The sequence below is a fragment of the Sus scrofa genome, chromosome 1 (genome assembly GCF_054392235.1).
Source record: "Sus scrofa isolate SSC_HxYL_T2T_F1_AM1 chromosome 1, Sscrofa_HxYL_maternal_Yorkshire_Landrace_v2.0, whole genome shotgun sequence".
Taxonomy (NCBI): domain Eukaryota; kingdom Metazoa; phylum Chordata; class Mammalia; order Artiodactyla; family Suidae; genus Sus; species Sus scrofa.
Window position 1 is genome coordinate 38,843,439 of NC_139383.1, and position 20,533 is coordinate 38,863,971.

General features: G+C 37.0%; 1 protein-coding gene across 28 annotated transcripts in view; it reads right to left on the reverse strand.

Moving 5' to 3' along the window:
• NKAIN2 (sodium/potassium transporting ATPase interacting 2) overlaps positions 1-20,533 on the reverse strand; it is a 1,025,455-nt gene that overhangs the window by 803,517 nt on the left and 201,405 nt on the right. For 4 of the 28 annotated variants that reach the window (XM_084957910.1, XM_084957880.1, XM_084957916.1 and 1 more), the window contains one exon: positions 12,409-12,541. The exons of the other annotated variants lie outside the window; for them this stretch is intronic. In XM_084957910.1, the coding sequence (XP_084814036.1) occupies positions 12,409-12,465 (57 nt within the window). In that variant the 5' untranslated portion in view covers positions 12,466-12,541. The remainder of the gene's footprint in view (positions 1-12,408; positions 12,542-20,533) is intronic. 28 annotated transcript variants of the gene reach the window in all.

The window sequence follows — 20,533 nt, forward strand, 5'->3', positions numbered from 1 at the left end:
ATGTATAAACTATTATATCTAGCGAACTTTTTTTTTTTTTTTTGTCTTTTTGCTATTTCTTTGGGCCGCTCCCGCGGCATATGGAGGTTCCCAGGCTAGGGGTCCAGTCGGAGCTGTAGCCACCAGCCTATGCCAGAGCCACAGCAACGCAGGATCCGAGCCGTGTCTGTGACCTACACCACAGCTCACGGCAACGCCGGATCATTAACCCACTGAGCAAGGGCAGGGACCGAACCCACAACCTCATGGTTCCTAGTCAGATTCGTTAACCACTGTGCCACGACGGGAACTCCTATATCTAGTGAACTTTTTGAGGGCCAGCCAGATGGGCTTGATTTAATATACATATTAAACAATGTATTTTTACTTTCTCAATCAGGAAACTGTAACATACTGATAGAACCAAATGATACATCATGCTATAAAAAGTAACAGAAAACTGGAAACTCTGTTCTTATACCAAAAGTCACCTGGACACCAACTGAGTGCAAGACACGGTTTTTCTTATTACCAAAATCACTACCCCATTAAAAAAAAATTGTACGCCCTAATCTCATTTTTATTTTTAATTTGAAACACATTTTGTTGCCTAACAATTTTTAAGGATATTATACTCTGTTCTACTGTGTTCTATTGCATCCCTAAACATTAATTTCAGATGGCTTTTCTGTATTGATTCTTCCCTTTCCTTATCCCATCTGGTACTCTATTAATAGAGGTTGCTTTTAAACTCTAGAAACCACATTTGTTCATTTTTCTCAATAATGCCTAGCCCAAATCCCTCAACTATTTGGCTTTACATCCTGTAACTTTTCAGTTTCAAAACTGTAATAGCAACATATAAGTTTCTCTTTTGAGCCATATAGTGTTTCATGAAATAATGTTTATATTTTAGCAAAGGGGATGAAAAAAAACGTAGTTAATCTATCCTGCAACAACAACAACAACAAAAAAAATTTTCTAGAATCTCAAACTAATTATTATTGTTAACACCAACATTCTTAAATAACAACTCTGATGTGTTATTCACATCAATGAATTAACACTTCAAAGGTATATATGTTAACATAAAAATGAACAAAAGTACATTTTCAAGAAAGAAAGTATGGCACAGAGCAAGGGGATTTAGTCGCTGAATGGTAGAAGGAGATTACCAAATTAATAATGGAAAAATGCTTTGAAAATTAAAGTAGGATGGGCAGTATGCCCAGTATTCCCTAAACTGGGAAAAGTGTGAATTGAAGGAATCTTTTGGAAAGGGTAAGCCAGAGGAGGTGAGATAGGATGGCAAGTAATCATAGTAGCATTTTGCATATGGCTGCATCGCGTGTATACATGTATGCACATATGCATGTTGTATGATACATCTGATACACATGTATATGTACTATATATTACACACATACATTATACACAATACTTACACATACACTTAATGTATACATACATATATACATGCATGTGTGTGGATATACTTATATTTTAACTAAAAAATTACATATATATACACATAGGTGTTTAAGGGCAGCAGAACCCACACAGCTGCGGCAGGTGTAAATACATAGGACTGTGTGTTTTCTTACAAACCTGACTGTCCTACAAACCTCCCCCTGCTTCCAGGAATTCATGCAAGGCACTCACCCTTGGAAGCCTGTGGGAGGGCAAGGGAAAGAAAGGATGGGCAAATTAGCTATAATTGGATGTTATTAACTTAGTCATTTAAATTGCTAATCTGTTTCCAAGTAGGCTCATTTGTAGATAACTCATCTTTAGCTGACTGAACTTGCCTTTTCTAACCCATGCTTGTAATTGGAAAAGAAGACAATAAGTTGTCATTTATCCCCCTTTTATTTCATTTGAAAAATAAATGGTCAAAAATGTCTAAACCCACTAGAATCTGAAACTCAATTTTTTATATCTACCCAGCTAAAGAGTATGATCTTGAAATGACTAGATTTTACTTGTGTTCAATTAACTTCCAATCTCATGCAAACCCAGATGATATAATTAAAGGCAGTAAAATGGAGGGAGGAGGAATATCCGGAATTAATTTCCCAGCAAAAGCATACAAAATATATGCTTATGCAGCAACCTATAAGGCAAAGAAATCAATTTCTTTCTTTTTAAAGCAAACTTTTATATCATTTCACAACATATTCAAATGCCAAATCATTATGTTGTGCACCTGAAACAAATATAATGTATATCAATTATATTTCAATGAAAAAATAAACCTTTATGGGATTCAAGATTCCAAAGGAAATGTTAAGGTAAGTGAATATAAAACTTGTATTTCTTTCTGAGCTACTTTTAGAAAATTTCTGATGATTTGAGAGGATACTATTCACAGTCCATAATATTGAAATATTAAGAAATATGGGAAACTGGGGAGTTCCCACTGTGGTGCAGGGGAAATGAATCCAACTAGGGTCCACAGGGATACAGGTTTGATCCCTGGCCTCACTCAGTGGGTTAAGGATCCAGCTTTGCTATGAGCAGTGATGTAGGTCACAGACACAGCTTGGATCCAGCATTGCTGTGGCTGTGTTGTAGGTCTGCAGCTATACCTCCAATTCGACCCCTAGCCTAGGAACTCCCATATGCTCTAAGTGTGACTCTAAAAAGCAAATTATACATATACACACACATATAGGGAATTTATGTTACACAAATTGAAACAACTTAAAATAAATAATTCTGACTCCATTTTAAGCTTACGAAAGGAAAGATTTTTTTTTTTTGAACATTACATATATGGACTTACCACTGTATCCAGAATATAGAAGGTGTTCAACAAGTATTGGCTGAATGAATACTCTTAACTTGTTAATTTATTTTAGTCAATAAAAGATAAATGTTTTATGTGGAGGTTTTTTTTGTTCTGTTTTTTGTTTTTGGGGTTATTTTTTTGCTTTTCAGGGCCTCATGTTTTTTAATCCTCCTTCAAAAGATTAAATACTGACCTTTTATAACAATATAATATATACCAAATCCTTGCCTGAAACATAGAAGTTGGGGTAGGAAACTCAAATTTTATGTTACTTCTATTTTAGCCTATTCTGAAGATACAAACATGCAAAGTTTGAACACCAGGAAGTGTTCTGATCTCCAATTCTGGATAACTTACATAGGGAGAAATGATGCTAAGAGAATGGATGCAATAAAAGTTTCAAAACTCTATTCTAATATTAATATGCAAAGGACATTGAGCAATGGTATAACATCCATTAATTTCAGCAGGAGGAATATTGCTCCTTCACCAAGAAAGAATGACCCATTTTCACATTGGCCTTTGGAAACACAAAGAATAAGTATAGACAGCGTAGGTACAGATGTACACTTCACAGGATCTCAGGGGAGAAATCCTCTCTGCTTCCTGCTACCTTTCCTGTTCCAATATTATAAAGAGAAACAGAGAGATCACTCAAAGCGCTGATATTATTTCAGGCTGAAGTGAACAATAGTATTAAAGAGAATGAATAAGCAATAAGATGACTATCTTCTATAGCAGCTAGACTATTCGAGTTCACTAACAAGAACAGCCACTAGTAAATGATATTTTAACAGCTTCCATTGAACATTGTTTTTCATCAGAAAGTTTCTAGATATAACATCTCTAATATTAGATTACAGTTCCCTCCAAATAGACGCCCTTATATTGAAACTGATCTGAAGTCTTTATCCTTTCTATAAGATGATTCATGATAGTCACAAAATTTTTACTAAAATACCCCCTTTTTACCTCTATAAAAATGATGACATTAGGTGTAGGGTGGTCAAGGTGAGTTTATTCCTCTAGAAAAATAGACATAAGGATTTAGGGAAAAAACCTTATGTTTTCAAACCTGAAAATTTTATATAATTGAACTGCAAGATCAAAGGCCCATAAAACAAAACTGGATTTTAATGATTCAAAATGCCAAAAAATATTTACTTCAGTATGCTTTCTTTTCACCTCTGTAGTGAGAGAGGCAGGAATTATGCTTTGCAAAAAATCAAGGCAGTCTCACTTTAATTATATTTTAAGAGCTGCACATTAAAGCAGGAATGATTTAAAAACAAAACAAAACAAACAAACAAAAAAAACTGTGCCATTAACTGGTTATACTTCATGATGAGAAACTACCAGAGTGGGTAAGTGTGATGCTTTGATAGACATGTTGACAGTCTAGCAGTGTCATTTAACTGATATAAGTGTTGGGCATTTGCAGCAGTCCAGACCTGGAATCAAATACTGGTTCCAATGTGTACTTTGGGCAAATTAATTATGATTTCTAGTCTTTTATTATTTCTATTTGACAGATTAAATAACCAAAGAACCAACCTCACACAGATGCTATAGGGACCATAAGAGAAAAGGGATATAAAGAATTTTCAACTATATTTAGAACAAAATAGATGGCCAGTTAGTTATCTTTATAGTTGAGAGATGGTTGTGGCTGTTGTTGGGGTGGCTGATTTACATATAGAAAAAAAGGCTTGTGGTCTAGGGAAGTAGCCTCAGAACGTGATACTGTTTAAGGGAAGAAAGCTGGGCAAAGAAATTTATTTCAAAGTCAACTTAAAAATATAATTTTGGCTTCTTCAAAACTGATTAGCATTGTGGACCATGGCATGAATTCATACAGCAGTTCAATCTATTTTGAGCAAAAACTGATCACTGTTTTTGGAGAAAGCATGCACTAAACTGCCAAGTTAATCAAGGCACATCAAGCACTGCATATCAATGCATTAAAAATTCCAGCAATTCAATTATGTTTATGATTAACTAGTTCTTGATAGTACAATATCTTGAAGCTTTAACAAATTTCATCGGGCATTTTAATTTTGCAAATATTTTTCAACAGAACTTGCTTATGATTCCTTGGCCTTTTGTTAATAGTTACAATGGAATATTTGGTTTCTTTTGCACATGTAAATTTCATCAATAAGAGGTCTGATATTGGCAGTTTTGGCATTTATTGAATAGGAAGCAACATTCCCCAAACTAATACCTTAAAATTTTTAGATTCACAATTTAAAACGGAAAGTTTTTGTTGATTTTTTAAATTTGCAACTTGCTCTATAAATTGATCACTAAATTCACAGATCAAAAGTTAAAAATACATAGCAAGAGAAAAAAAGCACTTAGGTTTATAAAAAATTAGAAAGTTACAAAATGTTGACTAGGGAACATTAGCAGTATAGATTGACTGCACACAGAGAAAGAATGGGGTCCCTGGCAGGCAGGAAGAGAGGGGGAGTGGGTAGACAAGAGGGGGTGAGAGAGAGAGGGGAGGGTGAAGGAGGGAGAGAAAGGGGGGCAGAGAGATCAGAGATGGAGGTGGGGGAAGAGAGACAGAAAGAAGCAGACAGAGAAAAACAGAGACAGAGTGTCTACAAATTTTACTTCCAGAAGAGAAATTCAGAGATCACACCAATCCATAGGGCTGGTCACTATAGATGGCAGAATATCCCCCAGTGTACTGAGGGGAATGATTAAAAGCACATCTGGACAGGTACTTTCTCAAGAGAAGAGGTGATCAATACAGACTCTTCTATGAGATGCATAAGGTAAAATAAACTGAACATCTTTGGACTGATGTATGTATCAAAGGAGATGTTATCATTACTAATGACCCAGTCACAGCTAATGATTTTATGGCTAACTAGAGGCCTGGGTACTTATGCTAAACTTACAGAACAGCTTTGTAGCACCTCATGGTGGTTTTTCCTCTCAGCTGAACTATTTAAAATGTGGTTCTTTTAATGAACTATGAAATGATCCAATAAGATCCTCTCAAGCATGAGGCATGCTGTGTGACTTTGTGGTGATAGAATTTAAGAAGCCATGACTCAATTTTAAAATGTTTTAAAGAATGAGGAATTGAAATTTAAAACCTTAAAAAACTCTCGGAAATATTAATATAATATAGTTTGGGGGGAGAAGTTCACTGCACCTCTTTTTAGGAGAAAATAATTTTTTTTTAAAAGAAGATTTAGATTTTGGCCAAAACTGGGTTACAGTCCCATCTCCAGCAAAGGGAAGGAGATGGCTAATATTAGTCAGAATTTACCTTCAAGAAAAGGTAAGCATCCCTTACAATATATATCACCTGTACTTCAAAAGAATTAAAAAAAGAAAGGGTAAGCATCCTTTTTCCTGTGCTGCCAAAACTCAAATATAATATGCATTCTGTGAGCAAAGAAAATGGGAGAAACAGTATTTGAGCAAGCAGACAACATATGCCTTTCATATTCTGCTATTCATGATCCAAATTAAAATTTCCTCAAAGACAATACGGTAATAAGAATCCAATTGCTTCAAACTACATATTCCACCGGAAAAGGAAATTTATCTCTAAAAATTTTGCCTTAATAATCAAATAGGGAGTTCCCACTGTGGCTCAGCAGTAACAAATTTGACTAGTATCCATGACGATGCGGGTTCAATCCCTGGCCTCATTTAGTGGGTTAAGGATCCAGCAGTGCTATGAGCTTTGGTGTAGGTCACTAATGCAGCTCAGATCTTTTGTTGCTACGGATGTGGCATAGGCCAGGAGCTGCTGCTCTGATTTGACCCCTAGTCTGGAAATTTCCATATGCCATGGGTGTGGCCTTAAAAAAAAAAAAAGGAAAAAGAAAATAATCAAATAGAGTACAAAAATGTATAGATTAGATTATTGATTTCAGGAATATTTAAAATAGTATGTTAAACGAACAATGGGTTTATATTGTTAATAATATGTAGTCTTTCAATATAATGACATAACAATATTGCTCATGGTTTGTTAAATACTGAAACTTTTTTTTAATGTCAATAAATGCTTTAAAATAAAAACCTAAGATAGTTGACATCAAAATAACAAAAGCCATAGGTAACTTACTTTCTTTTCATTACTTTTCAAAATTTTCTAGAGTATTTTATTATATGCTTTTAATCAGGTAACAAATTTTTTTTTTTTTTGGTCTTTTTTTTTTTTTTTTTTTTTTTTTTAGAGCCACACCCTCAACATATGGAGGTTCCCAGGCTAGGGGTCTAATCGGAGCTGTAGCTGCCAGCCTACACCACAGCCACAGCAACTCAGAATCCAAGCCACGTCTCTGACCTGCATCACAGCTCACGGCAACACCAGATACTTAACCCACTGAGCAAGGCCAGGGATCGAACCCGCAACCTCATGGTTCCTCGTTGGATTCGTTAACCACTGAAGCCATGACGGGAACTCCTAATCAGGTAACAAATTATTGGAAGGAAGGAAGGGAGAGAAACAAGGCACTTGTAAATATTAAAGGTAGCAAATTTTATATATAAAAATTTTTTTTTTTCTTTTTATGGCCACACCTGCGGCAGATGGAAGTTTCCAGGCTAGGGGTCAAATTGGAGTTGAAGCTGCCGGCCTACACCACGGCCACAGCAACGTCAGATCTGAGCTGCTTCTGCGATCTATGCCACCAGCTCACGACAATGCCAGATCCTTAACCTACTGAGCAAGTCCAGGGATCAAACCCATGTCCTCATGGATACTAGTTGGATTTGTTACCACTGAGCCACAAGAGGAACTCCCTATATATATTATTTATATTAGCATTAAATACAAATACTGTGACCTACAGCATTATAATATGAAGAAAAATGTACATGAATGTGTTGTCATTACTTTCAACACATTCATGAAAGTAATGACTGTGTTACTTTCATGTTATACAGCATGGGAAATATTCACAGAAGTTTAGTTTTTGAAACCCCCAAACTGAAAAACAACCCAAGAATCCGTCAACAGGTGAATGGGTAGAAAAACTGTGGTATATCCATAAAATAAAACACTAAGTGTTACCTGGACTCAAACACTAGCTATGTCACTTACTGTGGGCAAGTTGCTTAACCTTTCTTTGCCCCAACTCCCTCACCTATAAAATAGGGATTATAACAGTTTGTACAGATAGGGGCTTTTTAAAGACTAAAGTTTGTGTATGCTTATAGTAATTACTAGAAAAAAGGGATCAGTCAAGTTTAGCTGGCAGAGTTATTGCCATAGCGACAGAAAAGAATCATCGTAATAAATCCTATGAGAAATGATGATTTTTTTTTTTTTTTTACTTTTCTAGGGCCACACCTGGGACATATGGAGGTTCCCAGACTAGGGGTCTAATCGGAGCTGTAGCTGCCAGCCTACACCAGAGCCAGAGCAACTTGGAATCCGAGCCGCATCTCTGACCTGCATCACAGCTCACGGCAACACCGGATTCTTAACCCACTGAGCGAGGCCAGGGATCGAACCTGCAACCTCATGGTTCCTAGTCAGATTCATTAACCACTGAGCTACAATGGGAACTCCCCAATGACGATTCTTTTCTATTAGAAATGATGATTCTTTTCTATTAGAAATTGTGTTAACAGTTGCAGCCATTTTCCATTAGTATTTTAAAATACTAGTGTTTGAGTCCACGTAACACTCTTAGCTATTGACACTAAGGTATAATTATGACTCTAAAGGGCTCTGGTATGACACACCAACTTTCTCAGAGATTTGTCCCTGAGATCCTCTTAAATCTATAATGAAAACATACACAATAGTTATGTCACCCACAGTGTTAAAATATGAAGAAAAAATATAAAAATTCACCAAGGCTTACGCTATGAACTACTAAAGCGATGATCATTCAGTTACTATTTCACACCTTCCTTTCCTTTGACCACCAGTATTCAGAGTAGGTTAGACCCTTGTCAGTTAAGAAATGCCCAGGGGTTACTTTGATCTGTGCTCAAGGGGGAATAAGGTCATTTTACAAAGGCTTTGATTCCTTCAATTCTGCAGAGAGCAAGCTTTCCATTAGAAATGGGAGTGGTCCACCCTGACACTCTGATTGAAATGTCTCTCACTGAAGAAATTGTACTTCCTTGAAAATTTAAAGGAACAGATTGTGTAGTTTGGGCTCTATTAGAGGGTGAAGCAAAACTTGGGATGTTCTCTTAAAACTCAAGACCATGTTATAGTTCAGATGCCGGTCTTATTTTTCCGATGCACTGACTTTGGAATGAAATAGGGAGACCAGTGTTAAGAAGCCAATGTCCTCCTTAGATGAGGACATTGTTGTGAAGAAATTTCACAGAGACTACGCCAAAATATTACTTTTTTTTTAATGTCTTTTCTAGGGCTGCACCCGCGGCATATGGAGGTTCCCAGGTTAGGGGTCGAATCAGAGCTGTAGACGCCGGCCTATGCCAGAGATCAAGAGAACCGGAGACCCAGAAACATAGGATCCGAGCCGCATCTGCAACCTACACCACAGCTCTCAGCAACACCAGATCCTTAACCCACTGAGCAAGGCCAGGGATTGAACCTGCAACCTCATGGTTCCTAGTCACTTTCGTTAACCACTGAGCCATGACGGGAACTCCAAAATATTACTTTACTTTGTATATTCCTGTTGAATGAACTTAATTTATTTGCTCCTGAGTAACCCTATTATCATTCTTTACAATTCTATGTTGTTGCAAAAAAAAAAAAAAAATTATCAATGACCACAATATGGATATATTAGACCAGGTGTTCTCAAAGTATTTGGTCTCGGAACCCCGTTACAGTGTAAAAAAGTCACTGGGGATCCAAAGGTGATTTGTGTAAGTTATATACAGTGATATTTATTGTATCAGATGTTGGAAAAATTTAAATATTTAATAACCCATTAATAAACCCATTTTATATTAATTTATGAAAATTTTATAAAATTAAAAGGTAAGAAGTATTATATTTTTGTATTTTGCCACATCTTAAAGTAGTAAGTTTTAATGAAAGGAAGTCTGGTTCTTTTTCTTTTCTTTTTTTTTAGGGCCCCACCCGTGGTATATGGAAGGCTAGGGGTTGAATCAAAGCTACAGCTGCCAGCCTATGCCACAACCACAGCAATGCTAGATCCAAGCTGCATCTGCAACCTACACCACAGCTCACGGCAAAGCCACATTCTTAACCCACTGAGTGAGGCCAGGGATCAAACCCACGTCCTCATGGATACTAGTCAGGTTCATTTCTGCCACGCCACATTGAGAACTCCTGGAAGTGTGGTTCTTATATTTGTTTCTCCATTCCACATGCCATTTTGGTTGAAGAACATATAGAAAACCTAGTTTCACACAGACACGTAGTTGGAAAAAGAGCATTAGAATAGCCTTTTAATGTTATTTGATACTCTAAATACTGAAAGTTACAGATTTTTGAAAGTTGCACCGTGGATTTGAATAACTATGTTAATAACATTTTTGCAACATCAGTTGATATATCTTACAATTTAAATGGATTTTTTTGGTCCATGAATAATTTTGTAATACTCCACATTAGTAATTGGAAAATGATGGTTTGCCACATTTCTAAATGGCTTGTAGATTTTGCAAAAGATAACTCATTTCATTAAACAATATTTAAAAGCCATATTTATTAATATCACCATCCATCTCATCAAAACAGTCTTCAAATACTGGGAAGCATTCAAACTAACAGCATAGACTCATTCTCCAAGACTGAAAGCTCAAATTCTATCACTGACAATAAATGCTATCAGTTGTCTTCAAGTGACAGACTCACTTTGTCCATTTCCAAAAAAGTCTGAAAATACCCAAGTCTAAATAATCATAGTTTGTCTGTCAACAGTTTTTTCAAGTACAAAGCAGTGACACAGAAAAAAATTGTTCAGTTTGCGACTCAAACAACTGCAGAAGTGTTTTTCCTTGAGACAAGAGTCTTTCTTCACTACACAGCCACAGGACTTTATGCATGCTTCCTCTTTTGTCACATAGAGTGTTAAGATGTTTACTCAAGGGTTAAGGATTTAAAAATTTATCATTTTTACTAGTGCATCAAGTATTTAAGTGAAAAACCCTTTTTTTTTTAAGCTACACACACTGTGAATGCATGGTGATATAAAGAACACAAAGGCTAGTACGGTTTGCTGCCACGGCCTTGATTCACATTAAGGTGACTGTATCATCATTACTTTTTGCAGCATCAGTACAAATGTCAACAAACTTAATAAGGTAAATTATGTCACAGCTATTTTTAGGAAAACACTGTGATCTTCCTGATTCCCTGAAAAGTCTACAAGTTATACTTTGAGAACTGCCATAAGGCAACAACAACAACAAGGAAATGAGTATATGTTTATATAGTACTGCTAATACCTTATATCATGACTCATCTTAAATTCTTGAATATTGAGAAGGGATATAAAAAACACACAATCCCGTTTAAATTACATACACCTGTTTGTTAGGACACATTAACTTAAAGAGTCCAAGATTTATGGGCAAATGCCCCGTGTGTGTACATGCATGAGATAGAGAGAGAGGTAGACAGAGACAACAGACAACAAAATAAACATTTTCCAAAAAAACCACTGGGAAAGTGGCTCTAAGGCCTACTCAGAACCATGAATTACCTGGATTTATTCACAGTGTTCCTATTATTTTATTAAAAAATCAATCAACTTTAGAATTAGAAAAGTCTGCTCCTAACCACAAGCTAATTTTGGTTTTCAGAGTTATAAACAAATGTGGAAACACAGTGAAACTCAGAATGCCTTCCTGGCAAAAGTATAACCTGTGGGTCTCAACACTGAGGGAGAGGGAAAGCATCTTGGGAGGTGTGGCGTGGCAGGAGCAGGTGGTCCTCTTAAGCTGACACCTAGCATGGTTTCCGTACATTTGTGAAGGGGGCACCCTACGTGTGGTACGGTAATCAATAGAGCAGACTATGCAATACTTAAGAATCTTCCTCTGAATGCAATGGTCAGCTTTGTTAAGTGCTTATCATTTATGCATGCAAAACATACATTCTTTATGTCAGTTGAAAACATGAGGCAGCTAGATAGGTAGATAATTAAGTCGACTTCGCAGTCTTCTTCAGAGAGATACAAAGAGAAGACAGACACGAGAGGGAGAGACACAGACAAGCAAAGACAGGAGAGAGAGGAAGAGAAGCCAAAGAAAAAGAGGGAAGAGCAACAAAGGCAAAAAGACAGATGTAAGAGAGACATGGAGAGGGAATATGAGGAATAGGCACCTTAAATTAACCCAGAGAAGAGAAACAACAAAGCTTTGCATCTCAGGACAGTTGTTCAGTTTGCAATGCCCAGCATGAGGCCTGACATATCTAGTCGAGTCCAGTACTGCATTTTATTTCTTTTAAATTTTACCATAAACATTTCACATGCAGAAATATGGAAAGTCATTTTTTTGTTTTGTTTTGTTTTTTTGGGAAAATCATTTTAAAGCCCAAATCTCATGACAAGTTTATCACCTTTTCTCCAAGAAGCACCACAATGATTGGGCACATGCCCATTTGTTAGCAGGTACATATACTGGTGAGGCCCTCAAAGGTTCCATGTCAGGATGGCCCATGCTCTTGTCCACCCGGGCTGCATTAATGAGTTTACCTGATCTGGCTGGTCAAGTGTCAGTTTTAACGTGTCCTCTGTTGCCAAGACAGCCATTTAGCAGGGTCACTTTTCAGGATGACAAACACGAGATTTAAAGCTTGACCCAATTTCTAGTTATTGAATGTCTCCTCTGGAAGCAAGAAGATCAGCATGAGTTTTTTATGAACATGCATCCAAGCACACACGCTTTGCCACCGTCCCTGCTACTTCTCAATTTCTGACTTAAGGCTGGTCATCTCTAAGGCCTCATAATGGGATTTGTGCTGATTCTCTGGAACTGCTTCACACATGCCATCTCCTCTCCTACCCAAAGGGCTCTGGGGCAGACTGAGTTCTTCAGGGAATAAAAGATACTACAATGCCTTTCACATTCACTATGATTCTCAAATATCTTATAAAGAGATGTACATATTATAGAGTTCTATTTTTCTAAAAGAAGTCATGACCTACAATTCTTTAGTTCCCTTTGAACAAAAGTGTTTACATTTTGTTTGGTTGCTACACCAGTTCTACTCTTTAGTTGTTGAGAAAAAAAGGAGCTGACGCTTGTAAACACACCCTAGGCTTCCAGGCAGGGGTGATGCAGAACGTGAAGGAAAGATGAGCAGGCACGACATGAAAGATCAAATTTCGGTTGACATCATTCAAAGCATCTGACCAAAGCAGAGCCATTGGAGAACTAGAGTTTTGTTTTGTTTTGTTTTTTTAAATGGTATTCTTCACCATGGCCCACCTTTTGCCCTGGATTGACTCATGGGTCATCACTGGGTCAGCCTGGCCAGCAGGACATGGTGGACAGGGATTTTAAACAGGATATGGTTCCAAGGGCCATTGTCTATTTACTCTTTATTGAATTACCAGGTGCATGACTCCCTTTCAATCTTTTATCTCTATTCCTTTCTTTGCCTTTTTACCTGTAATTCCCAAACTCAAAGGCCCAAAGACATGAGGACCTGGAGTTGGCAGGGTTTAGTGTGGGTCAGTGGAAAAGAGACCCTTCGATGCCCTCCTCCCCTGTGTTCCCTGTGTTCAGGACAAATAGATTCAAAAAGCATTGATAACAGTGATCCAACATGGTGTTTTAAATCTGGGGGAAAAAAAATGAAAAGGTGACAGGCTCTAGAGTCAAACTGCCTGGTTCGACTTGCAGCTAGTTCAGAAACTTACTATCTGTATGACCTTGGAAAAGTTACCATCAAATCTCTGAAGCCTTAATATCCCCATCTACAAAATAGAGACAGTTAATAAAAACCTCAGGAGGAGAGGAATGAATAAGATGCTATGTAAGTAAGTACTTAGCATTTCAATAGTTATTAGTCAAGAAAGAAAAGGGAGCGGGAGGGGGAAGGGGAACATTCCAGTGAGTGGCAAAGAGAATAGGTACAAGCAACCCAACTGCCTTCAAAAGTAATTTTGTTAAATACATTCAATTTACCACTTATTCTGTGAGAAATCCAGCAATGCACTTTGTGAAAGAATACATAGATACAATATAAGCACACTCAAATCTAACTTTAAAAAGTACATATTTCAAAATAACTGATAAAGTATTTACTAAATTCCAATCAGCAGCCATACCAGTAGCCAAGTAGGGAGAAAAATGTTTTAAATTAGCGCCTTTCACAACATTTTGAACAAAAGCCCATCCAAGACAACACTTGATGAACAATTAATATTTTTTTTTATATTTCACAAAAGAATCATTACACTTAAATGTTTTATTCTAAAGTATCACATTTGGTTCAATTTTGATATTTTCTACAGTTTCATTTTGAAAGGTGTGGTTATGACCCAGTGAACTGATATCATGATCAAACAATCACAATATGAGACGCACATATTTTAGATTTAATCCATATTCTCAGAGTGGTTGGCATCTGATGTGGCCTGAACAGAAATAAACCCTAAGGTGGTAAAACCAAGGACTTTAAATGTTGCTAAAGTCTACACCAGAGTTTGAGAGATGCAAAAATTAGTATTTCATTGGTGAAATAGTAATTGCTCAACAAAAGTGGCTGGTTAGAATGGCCTGACTATCCAGCAGGGTCTCCACCCCCATTCATCCTATGTCTCTCTACTTCAACAATGACTGACCCTTTGCAGTGCAAGCACAACAGGTGGCTCTTCTTTCTATAATGCAAATGCCTGACTTAAGCTTTGATTGCCAAGACATCCACATCAAAGAGTTATCCACTTAAAAAATGACTACTTCCAACATACCACCAGTCTCTGAATGCCCTCCCCAAGTGCTCCAAATTTGCTTAGGTCAGTTAATAATGGCTATCTTATGGGCAACATTCTGTTGAGAAACTTAGAATGACTTCTCTTAATTTCAACTGCTCATAAAAGACTTTTTTTCTTCTTCTGATAAAAGACCTTTTTCCTTTGGAGGAGCCAAGTCCTCCTCTTCTTAGAGTTCATTTGGTTGCAACGTCCTGACCCCAGTTTCAGGTATGTGTAGGTACATCAGAGCAGTTCATTCTGTCATGTTCCATTAGGGGCAACCATAGGATTTTTGCTAGAACAATTAGACAATAGCTCTGAGAGTTCCTGCTATGGAACCTACTACAGAGGCTCTAGTACTGCAGAGATGAAGGTTTGATTCCTACCTTCAGCACAGTGGGTTAAAGGATCCAGCGTTGTTGCCACAACTGCAGCTGAGATTCAGTCCCCAGCCTGGGACTTCCATATGCCATGGGTGTGGTCATTAACACACACCCCCCAAAGAAAAGGAAAACAATAGCTCTGGATTCTCAAGCAGGAAGGACAGAGAGGGTCTCAGCTGCTGCATCTCAGAGGGAAGGATAGCAGAGGAAAGGGAAGGAGAGTTTGATTTCTAACGCTCTTTCCTACAGCTTTTCTTTTTTTTTTTTGCTCAGTATGCCAATTTTCTCCTTATACTTCTTAGTTTTGTGAGCTAATAATAATCCTGCCTTTTACAACTTTAAACCTGAGTTGTATTGCTATCGCCAGAAACTGAACGAGCACTAATGCACCTCTCCTGTATTCCACTCCCTAAGGCTTACACAGCGAAATTTCAAAGTGGCCTAATAGCTGGTGCCCTGCACCGTCTAGATTAGAGCCGCTCAACAACTATCTCCCACAAACACTTCAATCTCGATCTCAGTTTGTGCACCATTACCCAAAAAAGCCAGGAGGGTTGAAACCTTGGTCTTCCCTGGGATGCGTTACTGTGTTAATTCTACTTGCTCTGCAAGTCCCTGCTCAAAGTGCACTTCTTTTGAAAATTTCAGCCATCCCTCCTCTAGGAGGCACCTCGAGAGTTTCCTCAAACACCATGAGATTTTACAGCATACAGACAGAAGTATTATCTAAAATAAATTCTATACAATATACAAGAGCAGTATTTTGAACAGAATAACCCCGTTGGAGTGTTAGGATGGATGAGCGGGGAAAGAACAAGGGGAGCTTGAGAGTCTATCACAGGGGTCTTGCAGTGAGATGACAAAGGCTTGTCTCAGAGTGACAGTAGGAATGAAAAGAAGGAGCAGTTATAAGAGTCAGGGGAGGGGATGGATGAGACAGGTGACAGGATGTCCAAATGGCTGAAATGGCTTCATAAAGATATAATACCAAAAATGAGATTCCCTGAATCTGGTCCTGTTGACATCCAGGTATAACCACACCAGACTACAAGAACTAAAATTATCTGTCATATGTTAATGGATACTTAATTGGGAATTCCCTGTAAGGAAACACATGGCTGGCATTAACAATAGAAATATACAAGACTACAGTCCTATTTTTGCTATTTAAATGACTATGTTATCTACAAATAAAGCAAACATTTTGCCAGACTTAAAAGACAATACTATTTGAGACACGAAGATAGATATTTAAGTACTTCAATATTTAATACTAGGGTGTAGTACATATGCTATAGCATATGTCAAATAAAAAAGCTACATACGTAAAATATATAATATACATATAAATATATAAATTATATAATTATACTGAAATAAAGTTTAAACACATGTTAATTGCTTTCAAAGAGGAACTCATTTATTAGTAGTGTGTTTTAGATATATGAACATATTTGCAGTCTTTCCATACATTTTTTTTACAAAAAATATTGGCAAAAGTATTTAGGGAAAAATTCATTCATCTAAATCAGTAAGTAGAAACATGTCATTGTTTTCCTGAACGTTCTTTCAATCTTTGTTTACTTTTGAAACAGAGTGGTTGATAAATTTCACCTCTTTCATTACTGCTCACTTTTTTGCCTGTCTTTCTTCTTCCTTTCCCTTCCAAACTTTCCTCCTCCTTCAGAATTTCATTGCTAGCAAGTAGTTATTCAAATTATTTTCTTTCTCAAAAAGGTATCTGAGTGTTCTTGGGCTTCATTTCTTTTCATTGAAGCTCAATCATATAACTAGATATCTTAGGATACAAGGATGTGATTCTGATCGACTCTTCATGCATTTGAACAGCACCACAGCTAAACTACCCAGATGGCTACAACAGGCCACCACAGGAGACTTGAAATGGGCATAGCATCCAAACAGTTTTTTTCACCAAAATATTAGAAGTGGCTTGTGTCCCAGTTTGAAAAAAAAAATCATTTACCTAATAAAGTTAGTGGCTAAGAAAATAATTAGATGTTATTACATGCTTTTGAATTAGTTCAGTGTTTTAGTTCACACAACTACGGGCATGCATGCAAAAATCCACACACTTTCTCCATAAACTCTCAGCTCTAGTCAGTAGTAGAAATTCCTACCTCAATTTCTAGTCTAGTTTCTTCAGGTTGTCTTTGAAGTCTGGAGCTCTGGCCAAAGCTTGTGACTGCTTGCCTCACTGCCCTCTAGGCATCATTGCATGTTCCATTGCTGAGGTCCATAGACCTGCTGGAACCCCTTCTGTCCACTTAGAGCCCCTGAAGCTGTGCTGCTGCTGCTCTGAGAATGTGCCCTTTGTACCCTGTCTTGGTCACTTCTCTGCACCTCTGAGGTCGGCAGGCAGAGGCTGAGGACACATCTTCCCCCAACACCTCAACTGTTTGGCCCTATGGGGTATATTTTGGGTCATTCCTACTCACTTTGACACATCTACCCTGTCTTCATGTGTAAAAAACAACAACAACAACAAAAAAAAAACCATGTCGTATCAATAGAGAGAGGACACTCAGTAAAAAAAACAGCACCAGACACATATTAGATAATCCAAAGAAAAGTGTTTGGTAAACAAGTGCATTCCATTAGAAAGTCTGACATTACTGGGGAAGAGGAGAACATCAAGCATCAGGAGATGATAGTACTATCAAAGGTAATGTTTGGATTCTTTAATGCTGAAGGCATATTAACATACTATATGCATATACAGCCATGGCAAGAATATCAACTTGGAATATAAGATCATTCTGCATTGTGAGTTCTTTTAAAAAACCCTAACACATGTAAGTGTCCAAACTTATGCGTCAATTAATAAGTCCTGAAAACGTGATTCTGGATCTGTACTTTCATCCCTGATATGACCACCTTGTCATAGATGACTGACAATGAAAGAAATCTTGGTGCCCCGTGATGTTCTTTTAAATAAAAGATCTTTTCCATCAAGAACAGTGGAATATACCTACTTTGGGCCCAGAAGGGATATCAGAATAATTCTGAAAGGAATTTGGGAAAGAAGTCTAATAATGAATTCATTTTACCTACTTCACTTAACACCATGCTCCAAACTGAGCCACTCATCCTTATGTTCTTTATAACTCACGTCAGAGCTTAGGTAGGTTCAGCACGCCAGCAGAGCGCTACTCAGCGCTTAGAACACAGTGTGGGCAGTTCAAAGCCTGCCAAAGCCTATTTATAATCCATCTGAAGGTCTGTCTCATCCTCAGTGGATTTGAAAGTTCAAACACAGTATAATACTGCAAAGGTTGTCAATTCTCTTTAAGTTGTTTTCATAATTACTATAATTCTTTTTTGCAATAGGCAGAAAATAAATTTAGCATTTCTCCTGGATGAAGCAGAGATAAACGAAGATAAGTACCATAGCCAGGCCAGGTTTTGAACTACCTGAAACGCCAAAGTATCAGAGGGAGAGCCTCCACTCTAGGGCCAAAGTAGATCTACTGAAGACTCATTTGGTGATGATATGCAAGATGGATTGTGGTTTACGATAATACTTTAAAAATGTAATTCAGGGATACAGCAGAAGTTGACAGAACATTTTGAATAAACTATAATAGAAAAAATAAAAAATCATATATATATATATATATATATATATATATATATATATATATATATATATATATATATAAATAATTCAGGGAGTTCCTGTTGTGCTTCAGCAGTAATGAACCCAACTAGTATCCATGAGGATGTGGGTTCAATCCCTGGCCTCGCTTAGTGGGTTAAATATCCAGCATTGTCGTGAGCTACGGTGCAGTTCGCAGATGCAGCTTAGATCCTGCATTGCTGTGGCTATGGCACAGGCTGGCAGCTGCAGCTCTGATTAGACCCCTAGCCTAGTAACTTCCATACACTGTACATGCGCCCCTAAAAAGCAAAAATAATAATGATAATAATTCAGGAAAAAAAATGAAAGTCTGAATTGGGTGGTAAGAAAAAAAGAAAAAGAGATTGGAGAATAAATTTAACAATGAAGAAGACCTGGCTGCTATTTCTTCAGTGATCCAGAACCAGCACAAGGTTCTATTTCTTTGTAGACTATTCATATGACTCCAATTATGCTACCTTATTTTTTTCCCTTTTTAAGGGTTTATCCTCTGCCCCCAATCATGTTACAATCTAAGGAGGCCCATCATATTCAGACATCTGATAGAGCTGAAGCACCTCACTCACTCAGAGGTTGCCCCCAAATGTGCCTGTTTACTGCTGGACACAGAATGGAGAAGTGGTGATACATGGAACTTAGCTACTGTGGTTATATATTAACTTTGCGGGGAAGTTAAATCTAAAGACATATCCTTCTTTAACCAGAATCTTTCAAAACATGAATTTGTCTCTGTATCACCTCTGTGCAGTACTCTAACACAGTCCTGGGGCCCAATACATGTTTTTTGAATGAATGAACTACATAGAACTGTATTCAATTATTATCATTCAATGTAGAAAAAAATACATGATCATAATACATGGAAAATTATGTTTTTCCTTTGAGTAGCACTCACATATATAATTTGATCAGCACCTAACATCTTAAATATTATTTTTAAAAAGTGGTATGAGTAGTATGATACCTTTTAGAATTTCCTTGATTTTTATATGCTTTGGCTCATTGTTCATCTTCCTAAGCAACAATCTTTAAAAAAATCTGTCAATCTGGCACCTAAATAAATTCTCATTCACTTCCTAAAGAGTTGACATCCTTTATCCATATGTCCATATATATTAAGTTGGATCACTAGTGGAATATCTTTAGAAAATACCTTGATTATTTAAAAAACAAGATATCTACAAATACAAACAGTATATGAAATTCTCCTATGCAGGCAGATGTCAATTTAAGAAATGGTCTGTCACATTATCCTGTTTGTGACTGTTGAAATATTTATATTAAGATGAGTTAGACTATGTCAATAGTTCTTGGTAACTGCATTTCTCATATAATTGATCTTACTAGCTCAGATGTACTCCAAAATTGCCCATCTCCTTTTTCACTTTCAATAGGTTAACATAGCTTTAGTCAGTTTTCAGAAGAGTTCTTTAAATAGTCTAATTTCTAATCTGACACTAAAAAGCCACTCCTTTTAATGAATACAAGTAAAGGAAAAATAACATTTACAAAACAAAGTTACTCCAGAAGTAACAAGAAAAAACAGACTATAATGGGAGTTTCTTGGCATCGCTGGATGACATCGCTAATTTGGCCTGATCTAGATCATTTTGAAAAGGTGTTTTATCACATTTCAATGCCACTGAAAGCAAATTATGTGAAATTTTAATATTCTGACCATCTATTATGTGCCAGTCTTTGTGCTAAGGGCCAGCGATTTCACATTTACTTCAATGACAAACTCATAGTTTACCTGTATGGATTTTACAGTTTATTAGAGCAGAAAAACAATTACCAAAGAATCTTACTATGATGAGACAAGGGATACCTCATAGCAATGCCACTAACTAACAATAAT